Source organism: Pseudomicrostroma glucosiphilum (genome assembly GCF_003144135.1).
Source record: "Pseudomicrostroma glucosiphilum strain MCA 4718 unplaced genomic scaffold BCV69scaffold_9, whole genome shotgun sequence".
In the NCBI taxonomy this organism is placed as follows: Eukaryota; Fungi; Basidiomycota; class Exobasidiomycetes; order Microstromatales; family Microstromataceae; genus Microstroma; species Microstroma glucosiphilum.
In genome coordinates, this window is record NW_020289921.1 from 646,567 (window position 1) to 664,774 (window position 18,208).

An 18,208-nucleotide genomic window follows, 5' to 3' on the forward strand; every position below is an offset into this window, starting at 1 on the left:
CTTTCTTTCCGCATCTTCACTCCCGAGTTGCTCAATTTCTTGTAGACATTGAACACTGCAATGGCCACTCCTGGCTGCGGTGTCAACCCCAGCGACGGAGCAGGAGAGAGCAGCAGCAATATCGCAGCAGCAGCAGCAGCAGCAGGAGAAAGTTCAATGGGCTCTCAGCCTCAACGGCGGGCGCAGACTCGACGACGTCCACGGAGAGACGACTTCTGGTCGAGGGAGTATTGGGAGGAGCGCTTCTCCCTGGAGCCTTCGATTTTGAGGGACGAGAAAGAGCCGTCGTCAGCAGTGCAGGAACAGGTAGATGGTCATTCTGGCAAAGTAAATGGCCAGGAGGAAGGAGAGAGAAAGGGAGAGGGAGAGGCCTTCGAGTGGCTTGGGGCGGGGGAGGAGTTGCTCACTCGCCTAGTCGAGGGGCTCGAGAGAAGGAGTCGAGTCAACGATGGTGTGGGGAAAAGCACTCAAGAAATTGCTAAAGGTGTAGAAGCGGTCGGGCATCAAGACGGACCACTGGTGCTGCACATTGGCTGCGGAAGCTCGGACGTGGGATGTAGAATGAGGGGTATGTGGGAGGAGCGAGCCCGCACCCGGAAGTTGCAGCAGAGACCATGGGCCCTTGAACGGATCATGGTGTGTATGCTGAGGTCAATGCAGGCTATCTCTGACATTCACTTACACCCTGCCTCCGTCTATCTCTCCGCAGAATCTGGACTACGCTCCCTCGTCCCTCGTCCTAACCCGCCAGCAAGAGCTGCAGCGATTCGGGGACGTCAAGATGCAGCACGTCGTGGCCGATCTCCTCTCTCTACCTTCGCTCCTCGCCGTCTTGCCTCTACCTCCCACCTCTCCCGAGATTCCAGGACAGGAGACCCAGCAACAGCTGATAGTAGATGCGATTTACGACAAGTCGACGGCGGACGCAATTTCTACCGGACCCGACTTTGTGCTGCTGCCCCAGAGCTTGCGGCAGCCAGGGGGAGCTTCGACTTCTGGCTGGTCATTCCTGGATGGGTGGGCGGTCAAAGCGCCAGAGGAGGAAATGTACGAGGAGCTCAATGGATATCGCAGATCTCGTCCTCCGACGTCAAGGAAGATACGGGACCCCAACGAGATAGTGCTAGAGCCAGTAGAGATGCTGGCGTACAATCTTGCAGCAGTGACCCAACCGGGCGGCATCTGGGCTGCCTTGAGCTACTCGGCTACTCGCTTTGACTTCTTGGAGACAGAAAGTCGGAAGCTGTCAATGTCTTCTGAGGCGGAACAGACAGGCAAGCTGACGTCCTTGACAGCTTTATGGCAGGTGGAGAGTAAGTGGTCTGTAGAAGCGCCGGGTGATGGAAATGGGAAGAAGGATGTGCATGCCCCAGAGGTGAGGCACTGGTGCTTCCTGCTCCGGCGTACGGGAGTCACGCCTTGACCATAGCGGTGGGAAGCAGATGAAAAACAGTCTGAAGTTGTATCAATGGTACCTCAATCAACGCACTATTGCTTATGTATCTGTGTCTCCTTTGCGCAACGAGCTCGATAGGCTGTGATTTGTGGGCGTCCGTGCGCAGATTTGAAATCTGATTTCGCAGCGGAAGTGTTGCGAACATGGTCCTTCCTGTCCTTCACGCTACTTGTCATTACCTCAAGTATCTGCAGTCTGGTAGACGAGCAGGTCATCGACCCATGACTAGTCTCTCGAGCTCAGCGAGCTCACGGTCGCCTCCGCCCTCGGCCCCGCGACCATCGGTACTAGCGCGCTTCGTCCCGACCCTGACCACGACCTCTCACATCTCCGCCCTTGTCTTCTCCTCCTTTCTCATCGTGCACCTCGGCGCCCCACTCGCCTCTACACTCCGGCTCGGTCTCAACACTTTGACCAGCTCCACCGCTACAGGTGCGGGTGCAAGTGCTGGGTGTACAGAGGCAGCTTCAAGATGGCAGCTCCTGGGGAGAGTCTACTACCAGGGAGCACTCAGCGAGCCTGTTGTTGTGTGGGGAGCGGCACTGCTGCATGTGCTCAGCTCGGTGGCCAAGAGGGGAATCATGGTGTATCTTGCACGCAAGAGACGGCGGACAGCAGGGAAGACTGGGAGTGATCCAGTACGCGAGGCCGCAGAGAAGGAGGAGCAGGCTATTCTGGCCGGGGAGGATGCTTCGGCAGGCATATCGAGCGAGGAGCCACTGCTCCCTGCACCGGCCCATGCCACCTCATCGTCTCCCAAAGGAGCCCCACGCTGGTTCTCTTTCTCCTCTTCCCTCCCATCATCTCACACCCTAAGTGCCTACGCTCTCCTCCCTCTCCTCCTCTCACACCTCACCCTCCATAGGCTGCGTCCCCTCTCCAGCTCATACCCCATCAACTCCCTCTCCCCCTCAGAGCTGGACTACTCCTTTGTCCACTTCGGAGCCACTCTATACCCACATCTCTACACGACATCGATGGTAGCCCTCACGGCAGTAGCTGCATACCATGTAGCTGGCGGAGCAGGAATTATTGGGAGGAGGTGGGGTCTGAAGTACAAGGCTAGGAAGGCGGCGGCAGCAGCGCGGCTGGGTGAGAGTGATGTGACTACTCGACAGACGAGCAAGAAAAAGAGGAAACGAGGACCTCTGGTGCCCGCTCTCGTGGGCTCTGCACTTGTCCTGCTGGGCTTCTGGGGTATTGTGAGGGACGAGGAGGCTGGCAGCCATCTCTTCACCAAGAGCGGCGGCGGGATGGCCGGTGAAGGGCAAGGTGTGGGACTGACCTGGGTGGGCAAGAGGGTGAGTCGAGCTGGACAGGCAGTGAGCGTCAACGAGGTACATTTACTGACTCTGTAAGTTCATTCCCGCTTTGATGACCCAGATGGACGCGGTGTACAAGACTGTCTGGCCCTTCTCCTGGACATGAGGACTCTTCAAATACATGTCCTCATGTCAGGTCTGCCAAGAGGCGCAGATCTCTGCACTCTGAGTCAGACGTGACGCTCAAGTCATTCACTGATCGACTGGGAGAGGCTGTCTATATGGCGCTGCGGTTGTTAGCGAGAAAAGGAACAAAGCGCAGTCTGTGTGGGGAAGCTATGAAGGGAAACGTCAAATGACAATGAATCGTTGGTACCTTTGAGCCGCAATGAGTCATGTATATAGACAGAAGGTCCAACGTGGTGTTGGTGAAAGGCTCTGATGTGATGGGAAGCGGCCTGACACCTCTTTCTTCTTCTCCAAAGGTATCACTGGATGTATATGATGTGTGTCTTTCCTCGTGGTTCTATGGCGCTGTTGCCGCTATTGCCAGCGCGGTACTCAATTGACATTCTTTGCAATGAGTGCTTGCTTCTCAAGACCAATGATACGGCAGCGTGACGTGCTACCAATCATGTCCGTCAGCTTATTATCTCCGAAGACCTTGAGTTCCTGCAATTTCTTCGTCCCATCCACAATGGTCGTGAGCGTATCATCGTCCGTCGCTCGAACGAAGCCCAAGTCGAGCTTCTCCAAGAGAGGACAGCCACCGTTCTCGCCCTCGACAGTCTCTGGTGCGCGGGCGAGGGACTTGAGGGCATCCTTTGTGAGCTTGTCGCAGGAGTTCAGGTCGAGCTCAACAAGGGAGTGGCCAGAGTGCGTAATGACGGCGTGCAGGGCTTCGTCGCTCGTCTGGATACATCTTCGCAGGACGAGCTTCTCCAGTCCAGCATCGCCTCTAGCCGAGAAGACATCGAAGAGGATCGTGAGGGAGTCGCCTTCGATCTTTTCACAATGGCTCAAGTTGAGCTCGCGCAGGTTGCGACAGTAGCGGAGTACTCCTTCGAGGACGAAGCGATCGCTGAGATCAACATTGCCGCCCACGTGGAGCACCTCGAGACTCGCGCCGACGTGGGATAGCAGCTCGATCAAATCGTCGTCTTTGAGGGACTCTGCGGGGATTCCGGGTCCAGAGACACCGGGGTCGCTCACGTCCAGGTAGCGTAGATTCTTGTAAGTATACAGTGGCTTTAGGGCTTTCCCGTCAAGAGGACCAATCTGTGCTAAGCCCAGCTCCGTGATGTTCGGGCAGTGCTCGACCATCTTTTGTACGCACGAGAGATCGAAACGGGGCGACTCGCGTATCTTGAAGGTCTTCAGGCGCTGCCCAATGCGCTCAAAGAAGCGATGCCAGGCGTCGATCCTGACGAGGTAGGGACCATAGAGCTCGACGTTGTGGAGATCGTGCATCTTGGTCGACCAGGCGTCGAGGGCAATGTTGCCCATCTGCCCGCAAAGCTGGAGATTGATGGTCTGCAATCGGGGAGAGAAAGTCGCAATGCTTGCGAGAGAGTCATTGTCGAGCTTAGAGCAATCGTACAAGGAAAGACTGGTGATGTCAGGCTCGAGGAAGAGTTGTACGGTCTGAGGCGTGAGGCGACGATTCTTTGAGATGCTCTTGCTCAAGGCGTCGATGCTCTGTCTGCCAATGCCTCCCAAGGCCTCAACGTCTTCAATGTAATTCGAGATGATCTGTTGAGAGGGATTGGCGGGCGGAACGAAGCATAAGCTCATGCCGAATCACCATCAGCGCTTTGCTCAGAGAGACACTCACATTGATGCACATAGACTGCAAGTTTGCCAGCTCCTTCTTGTCCTGAGGCTTGATGATGGTAGTTTTCTTCTTCTTCTGGGCAGGCTTCCTGCTGCCTGAAGGACCAGCGCCATCAAAGACTGAATAGGATCGGCTCTGGCTACCTGAGCCGCTGCTTCGGGCTGTCCTTGCCCCTCCGCCGGTGATCTGCCAGTTGTTGTACTCGGGTCCGCATTTGTGGCACAGGCCGCCCGAGGCAGTCTGGACGGTGTAGCCAGTAAGTGAGAACTTGCGCGAGCAGCCAGCACAATTGTCAACTGCGCCAGTCGCAGTGAGCTTCCTAGAAGGTCCTCCCTCGACACCTTGCTGGATAGCAGACCACTTGCTGATCTCCTCATCAGCCTCTGCTATAGGCGCAGCTACTTCACCGCCCCTCCTACGTGTCGCACGAGGTACGTATTGTTCATCTGCATCATCTGCATCTCCAGCCTCACTACCTGTGCCTATGTACTCCTCATCGTCCTCATCTTCTTCGTCAAAGTTCATAGATAGGCCTTTGACAGCTTTGACTTTCTTGGCAGGAGCAGCGCTACCAGAAGCGACTGGAGCCTTGCGCTTGGCAGTGCGAGAGCTTCCAGCTGCCGGGGAAGAGCTCCCACTGGGCCCAGCCTCTCGTGAAGCCTCGGCCTGCAAGGCAGCGACGGCTCCGTCTAGTGTGTCCTGAGTGCTCTGAGTAACGCCGCCATCGGCGGCCTCGGCTGCTGCTGCAGCCGCTGCAGCTGCTGCTTCGTCTCTACGACGGAAGCGGTTGGCATTGGGAATGCGAATGTTCTTGTCCCGGAGGAACGAGGTGAGGGCGGACGTGGGTCCTCGAATGTCCGACATGGTCGCGGAAAGGGGCAACGGAAGCCGTTCGAAGTGTGACGTAGGACGATAAGAACCACTGTACTGAGCTGATTTGTACGTCGAAGAGATGCTCTGTTGTGGTTGCTACGGGGTTGAGAAAGGAGGAAGAAGTGACATCGAGGCGAGCACTGTACCTCGTTGCCTTCGCCACTGAGCCCCGCCTTGAGTCCACTTCCGCTTCCTTCGGAAATTCAAATCAAATGGACGCGAAGCCACTTCCGCTTGCGCCCTCGGACCGGAACGTGAGGGCAGACATGGTGAGGATAACGATGATAATGCTGGGAGTCGTAAGTGATGCTAGAAGTACAACAATGATCGGTCTGGAGGGATCTTTCGGTATGAGAGGCGCTTCATCCGGTCTTCTCCGCCCTAGCCTCGCCTGCTGCTGCAGACCCTCCCGCCTTCTTCGCTGGCCGGCTCCTGCCCCAAGCTATCCTCACCTCCTTTCCTCCCATTTCCACCTTGGCTGCACATCTCATCGCAGCCTCCTCGGCAGCGGCTCTGGTCCTGAAATTCACAAAAGCGCATTTTGATGTCTGGACGAGAGTGATCGACTTGATCTGGTGAGGCTGTAGCGAGGGGACATTCGTCACAAACCACGTCCGGATCTCGGCATCGGTGATCGTGGGCGGAAGGGCCGACAAGAAGAGCGAGGTCTGCGGGGAGAGGGTTGCAAGGGGACTACTGATTAGCTCAATACAGGGCAAGAGAAGCTGTGAGCAGCGAACAGGCGCCTACTCACTACTTCTTTATCCTCTGGCGGGGCTAACCCAGCATCTGAAGCGGCTGTCCCCAACATTTTCTTCGCAACCGGATCATTGCGCCCGTGAAACCGATCTTGGATGTTTTGCTTGCTCAGCTCGTTGTTGATCGGCAGCTCATGCCTGAAAGGACACAAGTCGCCCCTAGTGCATTCTCCCTTGGCAAAGAATGAGCACAGATGCGGCTTGTTTCGGTTGTAATTGGGCGGACGAGCGGTGGGATCTGAGCGCTGCTTTGCTAGTTGCTTCAACATGTCATGCCCTGCAGAGGTGGCAGGACCGATGGCACCTAGAGCGGAAGACGAACCTCCATCGAGCTTTACGAAAGAACGGGGACGAACCGAGTGTAAGGGGATCTGCATTTCCTCACCCCGAGCTAGCTCAATATTACTCACCTGAGACTCCTGATTGTTCATGAAATATTGCTTATTGATGTCACCCTTCGGCACTTGGCTCTTAAGCCCCAATGCTGTATCCCTCACTTGCACAGGCAAGCCGTACTGCAGGTCCAAGACGCATGTTTGGCAGACGTTCTTGATGGTGGCACAAGTGGTACAGATCTGGGTCGCCTTGAACCTCATGCCTTGCCCTGGCTTCCAGCGGAAGACTGTGAAAGGACGAGAACAGATCTGGAGGGGAGTGACGGAAAAGAGAAGGCCGAGTGGCAAGTGAGCCTCAGAGCAACGGGAGAGGGTTGGACCGACGTATACCTTCCAGCCACTGGCAGTGGCGCATGCGCCAATCTCGACTCGGTATCTGGAGGCGAGGACTCACCTTGCATTCCTTGCCATGCGGCTGCTTCGACATGTTGATGAATGGATTGGGTCCTAGACACGTCTCGCACAGGATGGGCGTCTCCGCGGATTCTGACCCCTTCTCCGCCGCCCCTGACTTGTTCGCCGACATATACGTGCTCTGTGAGGGAGAGATCCCAAAAGAGAGCCTCATATTAGTGGGAATGATCTATGGCAGTACATCAAGGCCTTCTTCTGACTCACCATGGCGGATGTCCTCAGGGATTGATCTGGCTGAGTAGGATATCGAGGGGAATGGATCGATGCAGGTCCTTCGGAAGGAGGCGAGTTCAGGATGCGACAATTGTGCCTGATCCGATCCGACTTGCGTCGCCTGTGCCTGCGCGCGACGCTGCATGGGAATTCCATTGTTCACTCAGCCCATCACCCAACTTTTTTCTTCCGTTGCTTCTTGCCCCACTACTCAGTCAATCCTTCCCTCGCCTCACCGACAAGCCTGCCACATCGTCACCGGTGAGTATCGAATGTACAAGGTACTACATGCGCCTGTATCTGCAATGCGGCCAAGCAGAGCTACGGCTGAGGTGCTCGATGCGATGCGAAGGCAGGACTCTTTAGGGGCTCCCTCTCCATCGCATCGACTGCCCTCAGCTCGTGCCGGCAACTTCCCAATGATGTTCTTTACCTCCTTTCCCCGGCCTATACGACCATGCCGAGACGATAAAGGCGCTCGATCGCTGTCGAGCATTATCTTTTTTCTTCTGTGCTTGCCAGCACACTTTCGTCTGATGGGGCCGTTCGCGTCGCAGCAACTCTGGGCAGAGAGCACCAGCATCTCGATCTTATACTGATCAATCACTGCTCCTTTGCCTCTCTGCCAATCATAAAGCTCTCCGCTCAGTCATCCTGTTCTCAACAACGCCTTAATTGTGAGTATCAACATCTCACACACACCCTTCTTCTCTGTTCTCGCCTCCGGTGATGAAGCACATGGTATTCCAGCCAACATTCGCAGTTTCCACTCTAGGACCCATTTGGCACCTCTTTCGGGGTGGGGTTTTATTGGCTCTCTCCGTCGAGAGACCGCTCGACTTGCGTCCGTCTTGATCCTTCGGGTGAAGGAGGGCCCCGGCTCGAACCCTCCTTTAGCCAGGAGTGCCGGTGGTCCAGTGGCGCTCGTCTTGGTCGTTTGCATCGGCGGAGATTGCAGCCTGCCTTGTTCGATGAGGGTTTGCAGACCTTCCTTGGAAGTCTGAGGAGCATCGAGGACAGAAGGAGATGAAGAGCGCCAGCGTTCCCAACATCACATGTACTGACCATGCCGCCTCCTGCATCATCGTTCTTCAGGTAAATTGCTTCTCTACGTGTACATTATCTTCTTCAACTACTACCACTACTACCAGAACTGTGCGTACGCAATGCCTATTATTCTCAGCCCGTCGATCAACTCCTTCGCTCCTGCATGATGAGCATTACTGCAAACCAGACAGCACAGGAAGAGCCGTCGTGAGCGCCCTGGCTTTTGGTCGACCTTTGTCGCAAAGCACGCATCATACGATGTCACCACCTCGTCGGCGCTACTCTCCAACGTGCACACCTCTCGATCCTTGCCATCGGAGTCCTTTCACCGTCGGCTATGTTGGAGAGAGACTCGCGCTTCCCTTGTCGAGCAATGGTCTCACGACCATCTGTTCCGAGGGTAACGCAAACCTCTTGCCCGAGGTACCGTTAGTGGCAGCGACTGCGTGGCAAGGAGAAAGAGGTGTTCTGCGCGGGAGAGGTCAACGGGAAGCCGGAGACGTCGTGCAAGTCTTTGCTTGATGTGGTCTGGCCGCCTGGTGTCGCAAGGTCGAGAAATGGTTACCTGAGCAGTGACGACAGAGGCGAACGCGTGTGGCAAGATCAAGAGCAAAGTACGCATTCATCGACTACATGGCTTACTTTTCGCCCTCGCTTCCCTTTGCACAGACGACCGACTGCCCTTCCAAGCCCCTCGTCGAATATGTCTCATTTCCTCGCACCTGCCCGTAGGGCATTCCTCAGCTCTAGGGCATCACCAGTGGCCTCGACATCAGCCTATACCCTCAATGGCTGGGTAGCCCGCCCTGTTTCCACCACTAGCCTGCGTCACCAGCCTGCACCTACAGCAACGAATGCTGCCACGCCTCTAGAGCAAGCCCCTTTGGGTCCCACTACTCACTACCGGGTCACCCTGCGACGATCGGCCATTGGTCTGCCCTCGCGCTTCAGCAAGATCCTGACTGCAATGAAATTGACGAAGCGTCTGCAGTCAGTCTATCTGCCCCAGAATCAAGCTGTCGCTGGCTCCATCCTAGCCGTCAAGGAGCTCGTTCACGTCGACAATGTCAGGAGGCTGGACCCGCCCGTGGGAAGGCTGAGCGAGGAAGATGCTGCCGAGGAGCTTCGCGCATGGCACGCCTCTGTCAAGGACGAAGATGCAGTGTGGGTCGACGCAAAGGGAGACGTTATTGACTGGGGCAGAGAAGCAAAGCGCGCTCCTCGAGGCTACCGAGTTGTTGGCAATCTGCTCAGCAAGGAGAGGGACGATGAGATTCGCCTCCAGAACGAGGTGGGACTATGAGTTGGTCGTTGGTGCACTGGGCCCTCTGTCCGCCGTCTGTTGCGTGAGGCTCGTGACTGTAATTAGATACTTCACAGGCTCTCTGCCACATCTGTTATCATGATATACCTCACAGCTTTGATGTCCAACATGTGATATGTCTTGTTCGTGCCACTAGTAAGGACATCAGGTAGTAGTGATTCTCAAAGTCCATGTCCGCGTGACACGACGTGACTACCGATTGAGTCCCACGCCTGCCAGTACCTCTCACTTCTGCTCTCTCAACTCTCATCTCGCTAGCTCACACGCTCGCTTGCACGCTCGCTCTGCTACTGTGAACCCTGATTGTCTACTCGATCTTCGTGGTCTTCATTAGCTGGTTTCGGCCGAGTAGGACCTTGAAAGTCAGTGTAGATGATCGATACAGCTACAAGCGAGGAGCGCGATAAGCGAGGGCCAAGAGGTGGGTAACCACTAGGGAGTGTCGATCGGCCTTTTGACTATCAGCCAAGCTCTATTGCGGGTCTATTCTTACGCGGAATACCTTAGGATACTGCTTTGTTTGCAGGTGGAAGAGAGAGAGAGAGAGAGAGAGAGAGAGAGAGAGAGAGAGAGAGAGAGAGAGAGAGAGAGACCGAGAGAGATAAGGCGTAGGCGTACGCGGGGTTTCGGCTACTGTGGGGAAGATGGTGCATCGGCCTTTTCCATCGTCGTCGGAGCAGACAGAGAGACACAAATGTACTCTTGATCTTCTAACTAGCTCTGCAGAGGGAGGAAGGGGCAGAGAGGACAGGGCAGGGTTGAAAGCGGCCGGACACGTCGCGAATCCTCTCATTCTGTCGTCATCTTTGGAAAGGCGTGCATCTGATTGCCTGCCAATCGTCATTGCTCCTCTTCCTCGTCATCTCCGCTCAAACAATTCTCACAGACCCTGACCCCGATGAGAGGAGACGCTGCGTGGTGCGACGACGGCGGGGAGGAGGGGTGAGGCGTAATTAGAGATAAGGCTTCTGGGTAGATTGCCAAGAACTCAGTCCTTCTTATCGCTCGACCTCGGCTTCTTTGGCAACTGCCCTCATTCCCCCCCTTTGCTCAGTCTTCCTGCCCCCTTGTGCCCGCCTTCATCGACGTTGTCTGACATCAATCGTGTAGGACCCCGATCGTCGTCATGCGGCGTTATGACTGCATCAGGACCCTGTCCCTTTTTCATTCGTACCGCTTCCAAGGTCACCATCAGCACGTCCGTTGCCCCCCCAAATATAGCTAGCCCTCCGTTCCGCACACCTCGGAGCCGTGACAGACGGGCTTCGTCTTATCTCTATTTTGCTCCTTATCTTTTGTTCAGGACCGATGGCTTGGGGCCGGGGGCCAGAGGAAGCGAAGCGCTGTGTGCCAGTGTGCTGAAGTAGACTAGCCCAAGCCAAGGGTGTGCGCGCCTCTTGTCCTTTTCCCTTTTTTTCATCTGACGTCGATCGAGGGAGCTGCAAGCGATCGGAGTTGGAAGTGATCCCAAGGCCATGGCCGGCCTTGAATGCGCCGCGATGCGCCTCTCTTTTACGGCGTCTGCCCACAGACGGCGATCGCGGGCCGTGCGTGGGTGCGGGCACAGAGGCAGCCTTGGTGTCGTCCGTATGGATGGATGGGTGCATTTGGTTTGCCTTGCATCTGCCCTCTGCCCTCACGCCGCCGCTGCTGCTTGTCGATGAGCCCTTACCGATGCACCTTCTTACGATCCTCGACGACGCCCCGCTTCTGCCCGGATGTGTCCTTGCTGATCTTCGAGCGGCCCATCATCCCACTCACCTCGTCTCGACTACCCCGCCCCGCCCCACCTCACTCTCTCCATTTTTTCCGCGCCACTGTCCCGACACTCAATAACTAACGCTTCTTCCTCAAAGTCCTTTTCCCTCCCCGTCCTCCTCCTCGTGTCTTTGCATTCTCCTCCTCCTCCTCCTCCTCCTCTTCCTCCTTCATCCTAGGACTGGTGAACACCATCTCGCCGCTTCGCTTCCCCGCCCTGCAAGATGGTCAACATCACAGTAAGTGTCGCGAAAGCTACCGTGCATCGGCAAGTGCCGGGTCGTTCGAGTGTTTGCTATGCCATGAACCGGGATCCTGCACACACGTACCCAGCCTCTTGAATGCGTGACTGACTCTTGCGACTTCCTGTTCCTTCCTTCTACCCACCCTTTGCTACTCTCCTCTAGTACGGAGCTCGTGAGTACACCTCTCGCAAGCCGCTTCCCTGAAAGCTTCCATGGCTGACACTGCCCTCTCTCTCTCTCTTCCTCCGTCTTCCAGTCAATGCTCCTTCCGCTTCGGCTAATGCAGTCGACAATGCCATCCAGACGGCTGGATTGGACATGATTGTCACGTACGGCCCTGCTGACGCTCAGATGGTCGCAGCATACGCTCCCGGTGACATGGCCTGGATCCTGGTGAGTGAAATGTTCAGGCGGGAGATCGTGTTTGGGGCGGCGCTATTGAGTCCCGACTGACTCGCTCTCTCCTCTGCTGCCATTCTCTTGCCCTTCTCCAGACCTGCACAGCTCTAGTCTTGCTGATGATTCCCGGACTGGGCTACCTATACTCTGGTCTGACAAGGAGAAAGAATGCTCTCCACATGCTTCTCCTGACCATGATGACCCTCGCCGTCACCTCGTTCCAATGGTTCTTTTGGGGCTATTCACTCACCTTTTCTGCCACAGGAGGAGCTTTCCTCGGCAATCTGCGAAACTTCGGCTTCATGGGCGTCCTCGAGGCACCAGCTTCGGGATCCTCGAACAAGCTGCCAGAGATCATTTACGCCATGTACGAGTGCATGTTTGCCTGCCTCGTACCTGCCATTGCCATTGGAGCTGCTTGTGAGAGAGCCCGCGTCTGGCCATTTGTCATCTTTACCTTTATCTGGGCTACGCTCGTCTACGATCCCATTGCTCACTGGGTTTGGGCTCCTCAGGGATGGGCTTACAAGTGGGGCGTTCTGGACTACGCCGGTGGTGGACCAGTCGAAATCTGCTCTGGTATCACTGGTCTGACCATCAGCTACTACCTCGGCAAGCGTCGTGGATACGGTACGGAGCGTCTGCTCTTCAAGCCCCACAACGTCTCCCACATCGTGCTGGGCACCGCTTTCCTCTGGTTTGGATGGCTCGGATTCAATGGAGGCTCGTGCTTCAACGCTTCCCTGCGTGCCGGAATGGCCATTGCGACGACTAACACCGCTGCAAGTACCGCTGCCATCACCTGGATGCTCCTCGATTACCGTTTGGAGCGCAAGTGGTCCGTCGTTGGTTTCTGCACTGGTGCCATTGCTGGACTCGTAGCCATCACCCCGGCAGCAGGATTTGTGGGCGTGCCAGCTTCCGTGCTCATCGGCGTTCTCTCGGCTGCCATTTCCAACTTTGCTACTGGACTCAAGGTTCACATGAGGTGTGACGACGCCATGGACGTCTTTGCAGTGCACGCCTTGGCTGGTTACGTGGGTCTCTTCCTCACTGGAATCTTCGCACAGGCTTCCGTTGCCTACAATGACGGTTCATTGGTCATCGACGGAGGTTGGCTGGACGGCAACTTCATCCAGCTGCCCTACCAAATTGCCTGGATCGTCGCCACGACTGCTTGGACCGCCGGTGTCACCTTTGCCATTATGTTTGTCCTGGACCACATTCCCGGAATCGGACCCTTCCGACCTACCGAGACGGCCGAGATCATTGGTATGGACGAGGAGCAGCTAGGCGAATGGGCCTACGACTGGCGTGCCGACGACGACCAGGTCAAGGAGAGTGGAGGAGATGCACACATCTACGAGGGACCCGATGCGATCAACATTGGAGGTCCTTCGGGTGGGAAACTCAGCGTGGCTAGACAACTTGAGGCAGAGGGGGACGATGAAGGGTCGAACAACAGGACACCTACGGATGACAATACGCCTGGAAACAACAAGCCCGAAATCTCCAGCCACGATGCAGAGAAGAAACTGGAGCATGCCCCTGCGAATGACGTCTCGGTCCGACACTAGACATGGGCGATGTAGCGGGTGCCGCTCGTGGTGCGCTTGAGGTGCAGCTCACACTGGGGTCTGAGGAGAGACGCTTCTGTGGAGCGCCCAACGAACCAAGCAAAGCCACCCGTGTATGAAGGAAGCCTCTCCCAAGAGCCCCCCTCTATTTCAATCTCTCTCTTTCCCTCTTCTTACCTACCCTTTGTACCTAATTACCGGTCTCGCCTGGCAGTCTTTGTCTCCTCCTTCTGTTCTGCGTCTCCTAGAGTCTTTCGTTACTTATACAAAGCAATGTGCATTTACCCCGCCCGCCCAATTGCCTATAGAATGTGGGAGATTCCGAGTGCCAGTGGGTGCTGTCGAGAGCTTGCTCTGGAAGATGAGGGCGAGATGCAGCTGCAGTGGCTTTTCTTGGCAAGAGGGTTGATTAAGTCTACTGTGGCTGTCTATGACTGAGACTTTGATACGAATCCAGTACTGTGCGAGTCTGATTACTATCACATCTGCCCGCTGCTCTATCTCTATTGCGCCCTCTTGTCCCTCTCTCGCAGTGCAATTTGCACTTTCATTCTTACCCTCACTCCTCGAGCCTACGCTGCACATCCTCCCTCTTGGGTATACTCTCCATCGCCCCCCTCACCTCAACAGCCATAGCCGCTGCCACACCCGCCCGGTGCAGACAGCCTCGCACCTCTTCCTCGCTCGAGGGCCTACGTCGTGCTCCCCCACTAGCAGCTCCTGCTCCGGCTCCCGCTTTACTCTTCTCTTCATGTAGCTCCGCAAGAGCAGATACGAGGTATCCAGCGAACGTGTCTCCAGCGCCGGTGGTATCGAGGACTTGTCGCGGCTTGGACGCAGAGAGGGCGACGGTTGTCCTACTCTCCCCTTCTGCGCTCTCCTCCAGTAGCACAGAAGCGAGCACTCCGTGTGCCCCGCGAGTCATGACGACCCAAGCGAGAGTCTTGAGCTGCTTCAGTCCCGCGAGAGCAGCAAGCGTATCTTCCGCTTTTTCTCCTTCGTTGACGTTGCGTCCAGTGAGAGCGGCGATTAGGTCTAGTCCCTCGCCCTGGTTGACAATGAGGACGTCTGTCTGGTCCCAGCGCCAGCTCTGCAGTTCCTCTGCCGTAGGCAAGGGGGAAGGGTTCCAAATCGTGCTGAGTCCCTGGGAGTGGCCATGGGAGAGGTAGGCGGCCGTTGTGGAGAGGGGAATCTCGTTTTGAAGGACCAAGTGGGTCGCGGGGCGCGGGAGAGAGGAGAAGGTTGAGGAGGGAGAAGAAGGGGCGGGAGGGTAGTTGGCGCCTTTAAGGAGGACACTGGGAAACGAGAGAAGAACAAAATGATTTTGTATGAGATGAAAAGGTCGTCGAAGTGTACGCAGTATCCTGTCCGGCGAAAGACACTCACATCGAATTCTCCCCATCCTCGGCAATTTGGATAAACGCCCTCCCGGTAGGTGTACCATCCAGCACACCGGCCAGGTCCGTCTTCACTCCCCTCTTCCTCAACTCCTCCAATGGCCAGTCTGCATCTTTTCCTACATTGCCAACGAACCAAGCGTCACATCCTGCGAGGGCGAGGGCGGCGGAGACATTTGCACCCTTACCGCCGGGACGAGAGGTGAGACCTGTAGAGGAGATGGTCTCTCCTGGGCGAACGATGGAGCGTACGGCAAATGTCTCATCTATGTTGATAGAGGAAGGTATGACCACGAGGGCCTTTGTGGATGATGAGGAGGAAGAGGAGGAGGAGGACATGACGGATACGAATCAATGCAATACGGAGCGACTGCTAGCCAGGGGGTAGAATCAAGAAGCCGCACTGTATCTTCTCAAAAAAACGGGTGCGTTGGGTGTGGAGCGGGGAGAGGTGCCGTGGCTCAACTCTGGCCTGCCCGCGTGTGGCGCCCTCGGAAGCGGAGGGGAGGCTTCGCGGCCTCGCCGTCACCGTCAGCTCAGGCCATCCTCACCTCGTCTTGTCACCCACTGTCATACCATCTCACCCGCTCCACCCACACACTCTCTCCCTCATACCATGTCGTTGGGCTCGATGATCTCACGCTTCGGCGGCAGCGGCAGTAGCGCATCGACGTCAGCGCACGACTCGACTGCCCTGCTCAACGATAGCAGCATGCTGGCCAACCACTTCAGCCTCCCCTCTGGTGCTCCCTCGTCCGACTTCCTCTCCCAATTCACCGACGTCGACTCTTCCAACCCCGGAGCAAAGATCAAGCTACACCACGGTACCACTACACTTGCTTTCCGGTACCAAGGCGGAATTCTGGTCTGTGTCGACTCGCGAGCTACGGCGGGATCTTACATTGCTTCGGGGACTGTCAAGAAGGTCATTGAGATCAACCCTTACCTCCTGGGCACAATGGCCGGAGGAGCAGCCGATTGCCAGTACTGGGAGACGTACCTGGGCATCCAGTGCAGGCTGCACGAGCTTAGGAACAAGGAGAGGATCTCCGTGGCAGCGGCGAGCAAGTACCTCGCCAATCTGGTGTACAGCTACAAAGGCATGGGACTCAGTATGGGCACTATGATCTGTGGCTGGGACAAGACTGGACCTGCCCTCTTCTACGTTGACTCGGATGGATCGAGACTAAAGGGAGACGTCTTCTCGGTGGGATCGGGATCGACGTTTGCGTATGGTGTGCTGGATCAGGGTTACAGGTGGGACTTGACCGATGATGAGGCCATGGAGTTGGGAAGAAGGAGCATCTATGCCGCTACGCACCGGGACGCCTACTCGGGTAACGTGAGTAGTAGTCGCCAGAGGCACCGGAGAGGTTCTCAGCGTCATTTCACGTCAGCTGACCTCCCACGCCTTCTCCTCCCTTACCTTTTTCCCCTCGCTAGTCTCTCAACCTATACACCGTCAAGCCCGAAGGCTGGATCTACCACGGCAACCTCGACGCTGCCGATCTACACTACGATGGTCCCACTGGCCCCGCGGCCAAGGGCGCCAAGCCTGGAGAAGGGTACGGGTATGAAGTCAGGACAAAGGGGTTGAGCAACAAGGACACAGAGAGGGCAGGAGAAGTCAGGCCTGAGGGAGAGCTGAGGCAGGGAGCCGGGACTACGGGTACCGAGGGCACTACTTGAGCGGGGAGGGCGATGTGTACAAGGCAGTGAGAGCGACTAGAGCACAAAAGCAATACAGCTTCACACAGTAAAAGGCAAGGAGCCAATGATGCTGGTACTCGAAATGAGGACGGTCGTTAGAAGGAAGATGCAGTTGCGACGTTCCTTTTGACATACGCTCTGCGCTCTCAAGCATGCATATCGTCATGTCCTCTACCATTCTCGCCCGTTGCTCCTCCCTCCTCACTTCCTCTTGCCACCAGCTCCTCCCTTTCCATACACTGGCCTAGCAGCAGCCTTTGCCTGCCTACCACCCTCGGACATCCAGTCCAGATCCTCCATTTCGAACATGGCCTTCTTCTTCCTCCCACCAGCACCCAGCGTAGCCGCCTCTTGTGCCTCTGCCTCTCCCTCGCTCAGACTGACCTCCTGCTCCTGCTGCTCTCCTCCTGCTCCGGCCTCTGAGCCCTCCTGACCCTGACTCTCCTGCACGACCTCGGCGAACCTCTTCCTGAACCTCTCCATGCGCCCAGCCTCGTCTTCACCTCCACTACCGGCTCTCGCATCCATTTTAGGGTTCCACAGTGGGTGGTTCGTCGGATCTCTTGTGAGGCGCTGCGAAGAGCGAGGAGAGGTGGTGTGCAGAGAGATCGAGGAGCCGTCGGCGAGGAGTGTGATGGAGGGAAAGTGCGCAGGTGGGTGCGGGAGTGGTTGTGGGCGTGGTGATTTAAGCTTGCTTGGGTCACGAGGTGCATAGCGGCTGGACGAAGTGGAAAAGGCTCGGGCAGAGGAGGACGAGGAGGAAGAAGTGGAAGGTGAAGAGGAGGAGGCAGAAGGGCGGCTGGAACCACCACAGCCTAGCACGCCCTTTGAGGCCTTTAGGTTGGCCAGCTGCTGTTCGCGACCCTTCTTGATGCTCTCGTTAGTGCCCAGCTCCGTATCCGAGGTGAAGCGAAGACCTGAAGGAGAGGAGAGGAGAGGGAAGCACCAATTGTCAGCATCTCCGCACCTACCGTTCGCTCATCCGCCCAAATCAGCCACACTCACGATATACCTCGTCCTGGTCATCCTTGACCCCCTGCACAACATTCATTCTGAGCATCTTGGCCACATCCAACCACTCCTTCACCACCTCGTCAGGCAGAGCTGCATTACTCCTAGCACCGGCCTGCTCAGGCAGCTTCTGTCGAACAAATTGACGCCAGGCAGTCAGCATACGCTGGTCACCCTGGAAAGTGGAGCGCGAGGTGCGCAGCAGATGCCGGTAGAGCGAAGAGAGCGTTGAAGGTGTCGGCGACGCCATGTTGAGGAGGTGAGATGGGGATCTTCTTGCGAGAAGAAGCGTTGCTAGAATAATGGTCAGCTCGTGCCGAGGGAAAAATGTGGTGTAGGAGAGCTAATCCTAGGCGGAGACCGAGAAGGACTGAGGCGGAAGGCAGGCGCGCATCGGAGCCGGAAGCCGAGCAGTCGGAACGGGGGCAGAGGCGAGCAGGCAATTGCTAACCAGGATCTCAGGTACCAGGGCAGGAAGGGTCGACAGCGGAGGATGCAAGCAAGGAGGGAGAACGGGGTGCGAGCAAATCGGGGA

At 56.5% G+C, this 18,208-nt stretch overlaps 10 protein-coding genes across 10 annotated transcripts; 5 read left to right on the plus strand and 5 right to left on the minus strand.

The window, feature by feature from the left end:
* The first annotated feature begins 1 nt into the window (after position 1).
* On the plus strand, positions 2-1,499 carry BCV69DRAFT_283661 (hypothetical protein). The gene is made up of 2 exons (XM_025492789.1): positions 2-636; positions 710-1,499. The coding sequence occupies exons 1-2, from the start codon at positions 61-63 to the stop codon at positions 1,421-1,423; spliced, it is 1,290 nt and encodes a 429-aa protein (XP_025347287.1). The 5' UTR covers positions 2-60; the 3' UTR covers positions 1,424-1,499.
* Positions 1,500-1,610: 111 nt separating this feature from the next.
* BCV69DRAFT_220550 (hypothetical protein) lies at positions 1,611-3,082 on the plus strand. Its single transcript, XM_025489817.1, has 3 exons — positions 1,611-2,070; positions 2,119-2,757; positions 2,840-3,082. Exons 1-3 carry the CDS (start codon positions 1,678-1,680, stop codon positions 2,882-2,884), a joined length of 1,077 nt encoding a protein of 358 aa, XP_025347288.1. The 5' UTR covers positions 1,611-1,677; the 3' UTR covers positions 2,885-3,082.
* A 197-nt stretch (positions 3,083-3,279) lies between these two features.
* BCV69DRAFT_299873 (RNI-like protein) lies at positions 3,280-5,416 on the minus strand (the record flags this gene model as incomplete). Its single annotated transcript, XM_025494378.1, has 2 exons — positions 3,280-4,470; positions 4,553-5,416. 2 exons carry the CDS (start codon positions 5,414-5,416, stop codon positions 3,280-3,282), a joined length of 2,055 nt encoding a protein of 684 aa, XP_025347289.1.
* A 371-nt stretch (positions 5,417-5,787) lies between these two features.
* Positions 5,788-7,277, minus strand: BCV69DRAFT_271415 (pre-mRNA-splicing factor SLT11; the record flags this gene model as incomplete). Its single annotated transcript, XM_025490952.1, has 5 exons — positions 7,197-7,277; positions 6,973-7,113; positions 6,594-6,827; positions 6,180-6,515; positions 5,788-6,093 (listed from the first exon to the last, which is right to left on the minus strand). Exons 1-5 carry the CDS (start codon positions 7,197-7,199, stop codon positions 5,788-5,790), a joined length of 1,020 nt encoding a protein of 339 aa, XP_025347290.1. The 5' UTR covers positions 7,200-7,277.
* A 547-nt stretch (positions 7,278-7,824) lies between these two features.
* Positions 7,825-8,338, minus strand: BCV69DRAFT_283668 (hypothetical protein). Its single transcript, XM_025492790.1, has one exon. It carries the CDS (start codon positions 8,288-8,290, stop codon positions 8,099-8,101), a length of 192 nt encoding a protein of 63 aa, XP_025347291.1. The 5' UTR covers positions 8,291-8,338; the 3' UTR covers positions 7,825-8,098.
* Positions 8,339-8,955: 617 nt separating this feature from the next.
* Positions 8,956-9,555, plus strand: BCV69DRAFT_290647 (hypothetical protein; the record flags this gene model as incomplete). The annotated part of the gene is made up of 2 exons (XM_025493721.1): positions 8,956-8,980; positions 9,125-9,555. The coding sequence occupies 2 exons, from the start codon at positions 8,956-8,958 to the stop codon at positions 9,553-9,555; spliced, it is 456 nt and encodes a 151-aa protein (XP_025347292.1).
* A 1,816-nt stretch (positions 9,556-11,371) lies between these two features.
* On the plus strand, positions 11,372-13,692 carry BCV69DRAFT_220591 (ammonium transporter). The gene is made up of 4 exons (XM_025489819.1): positions 11,372-11,573; positions 11,742-11,751; positions 11,836-11,972; positions 12,074-13,692. Exons 1-4 carry the CDS (start codon positions 11,559-11,561, stop codon positions 13,553-13,555), a joined length of 1,644 nt encoding a protein of 547 aa, XP_025347293.1. The 5' UTR covers positions 11,372-11,558; the 3' UTR covers positions 13,556-13,692.
* Positions 13,693-14,114: 422 nt separating this feature from the next.
* On the minus strand, positions 14,115-15,291 carry BCV69DRAFT_250027 (Ribokinase-like protein; the record flags this gene model as incomplete). The annotated part of the gene is made up of 2 exons (XM_025490365.1): positions 14,115-14,850; positions 14,942-15,291. 2 exons carry the CDS (start codon positions 15,289-15,291, stop codon positions 14,115-14,117), a joined length of 1,086 nt encoding a protein of 361 aa, XP_025347294.1.
* A 373-nt stretch (positions 15,292-15,664) lies between these two features.
* Positions 15,665-16,641, plus strand: BCV69DRAFT_249873 (proteasome-domain-containing protein; the record flags this gene model as incomplete). Its single annotated transcript, XM_025490361.1, has 2 exons — positions 15,665-16,294; positions 16,396-16,641. 2 exons carry the CDS (start codon positions 15,665-15,667, stop codon positions 16,639-16,641), a joined length of 876 nt encoding a protein of 291 aa, XP_025347295.1.
* Positions 16,642-16,863: 222 nt separating this feature from the next.
* Positions 16,864-17,923, minus strand: BCV69DRAFT_313328 (hypothetical protein; the record flags this gene model as incomplete). The annotated part of the gene is made up of 2 exons (XM_025495022.1): positions 16,864-17,579; positions 17,668-17,923. 2 exons carry the CDS (start codon positions 17,921-17,923, stop codon positions 16,864-16,866), a joined length of 972 nt encoding a protein of 323 aa, XP_025347296.1.
* Positions 17,924-18,208: the final 285 nt, after the last annotated feature.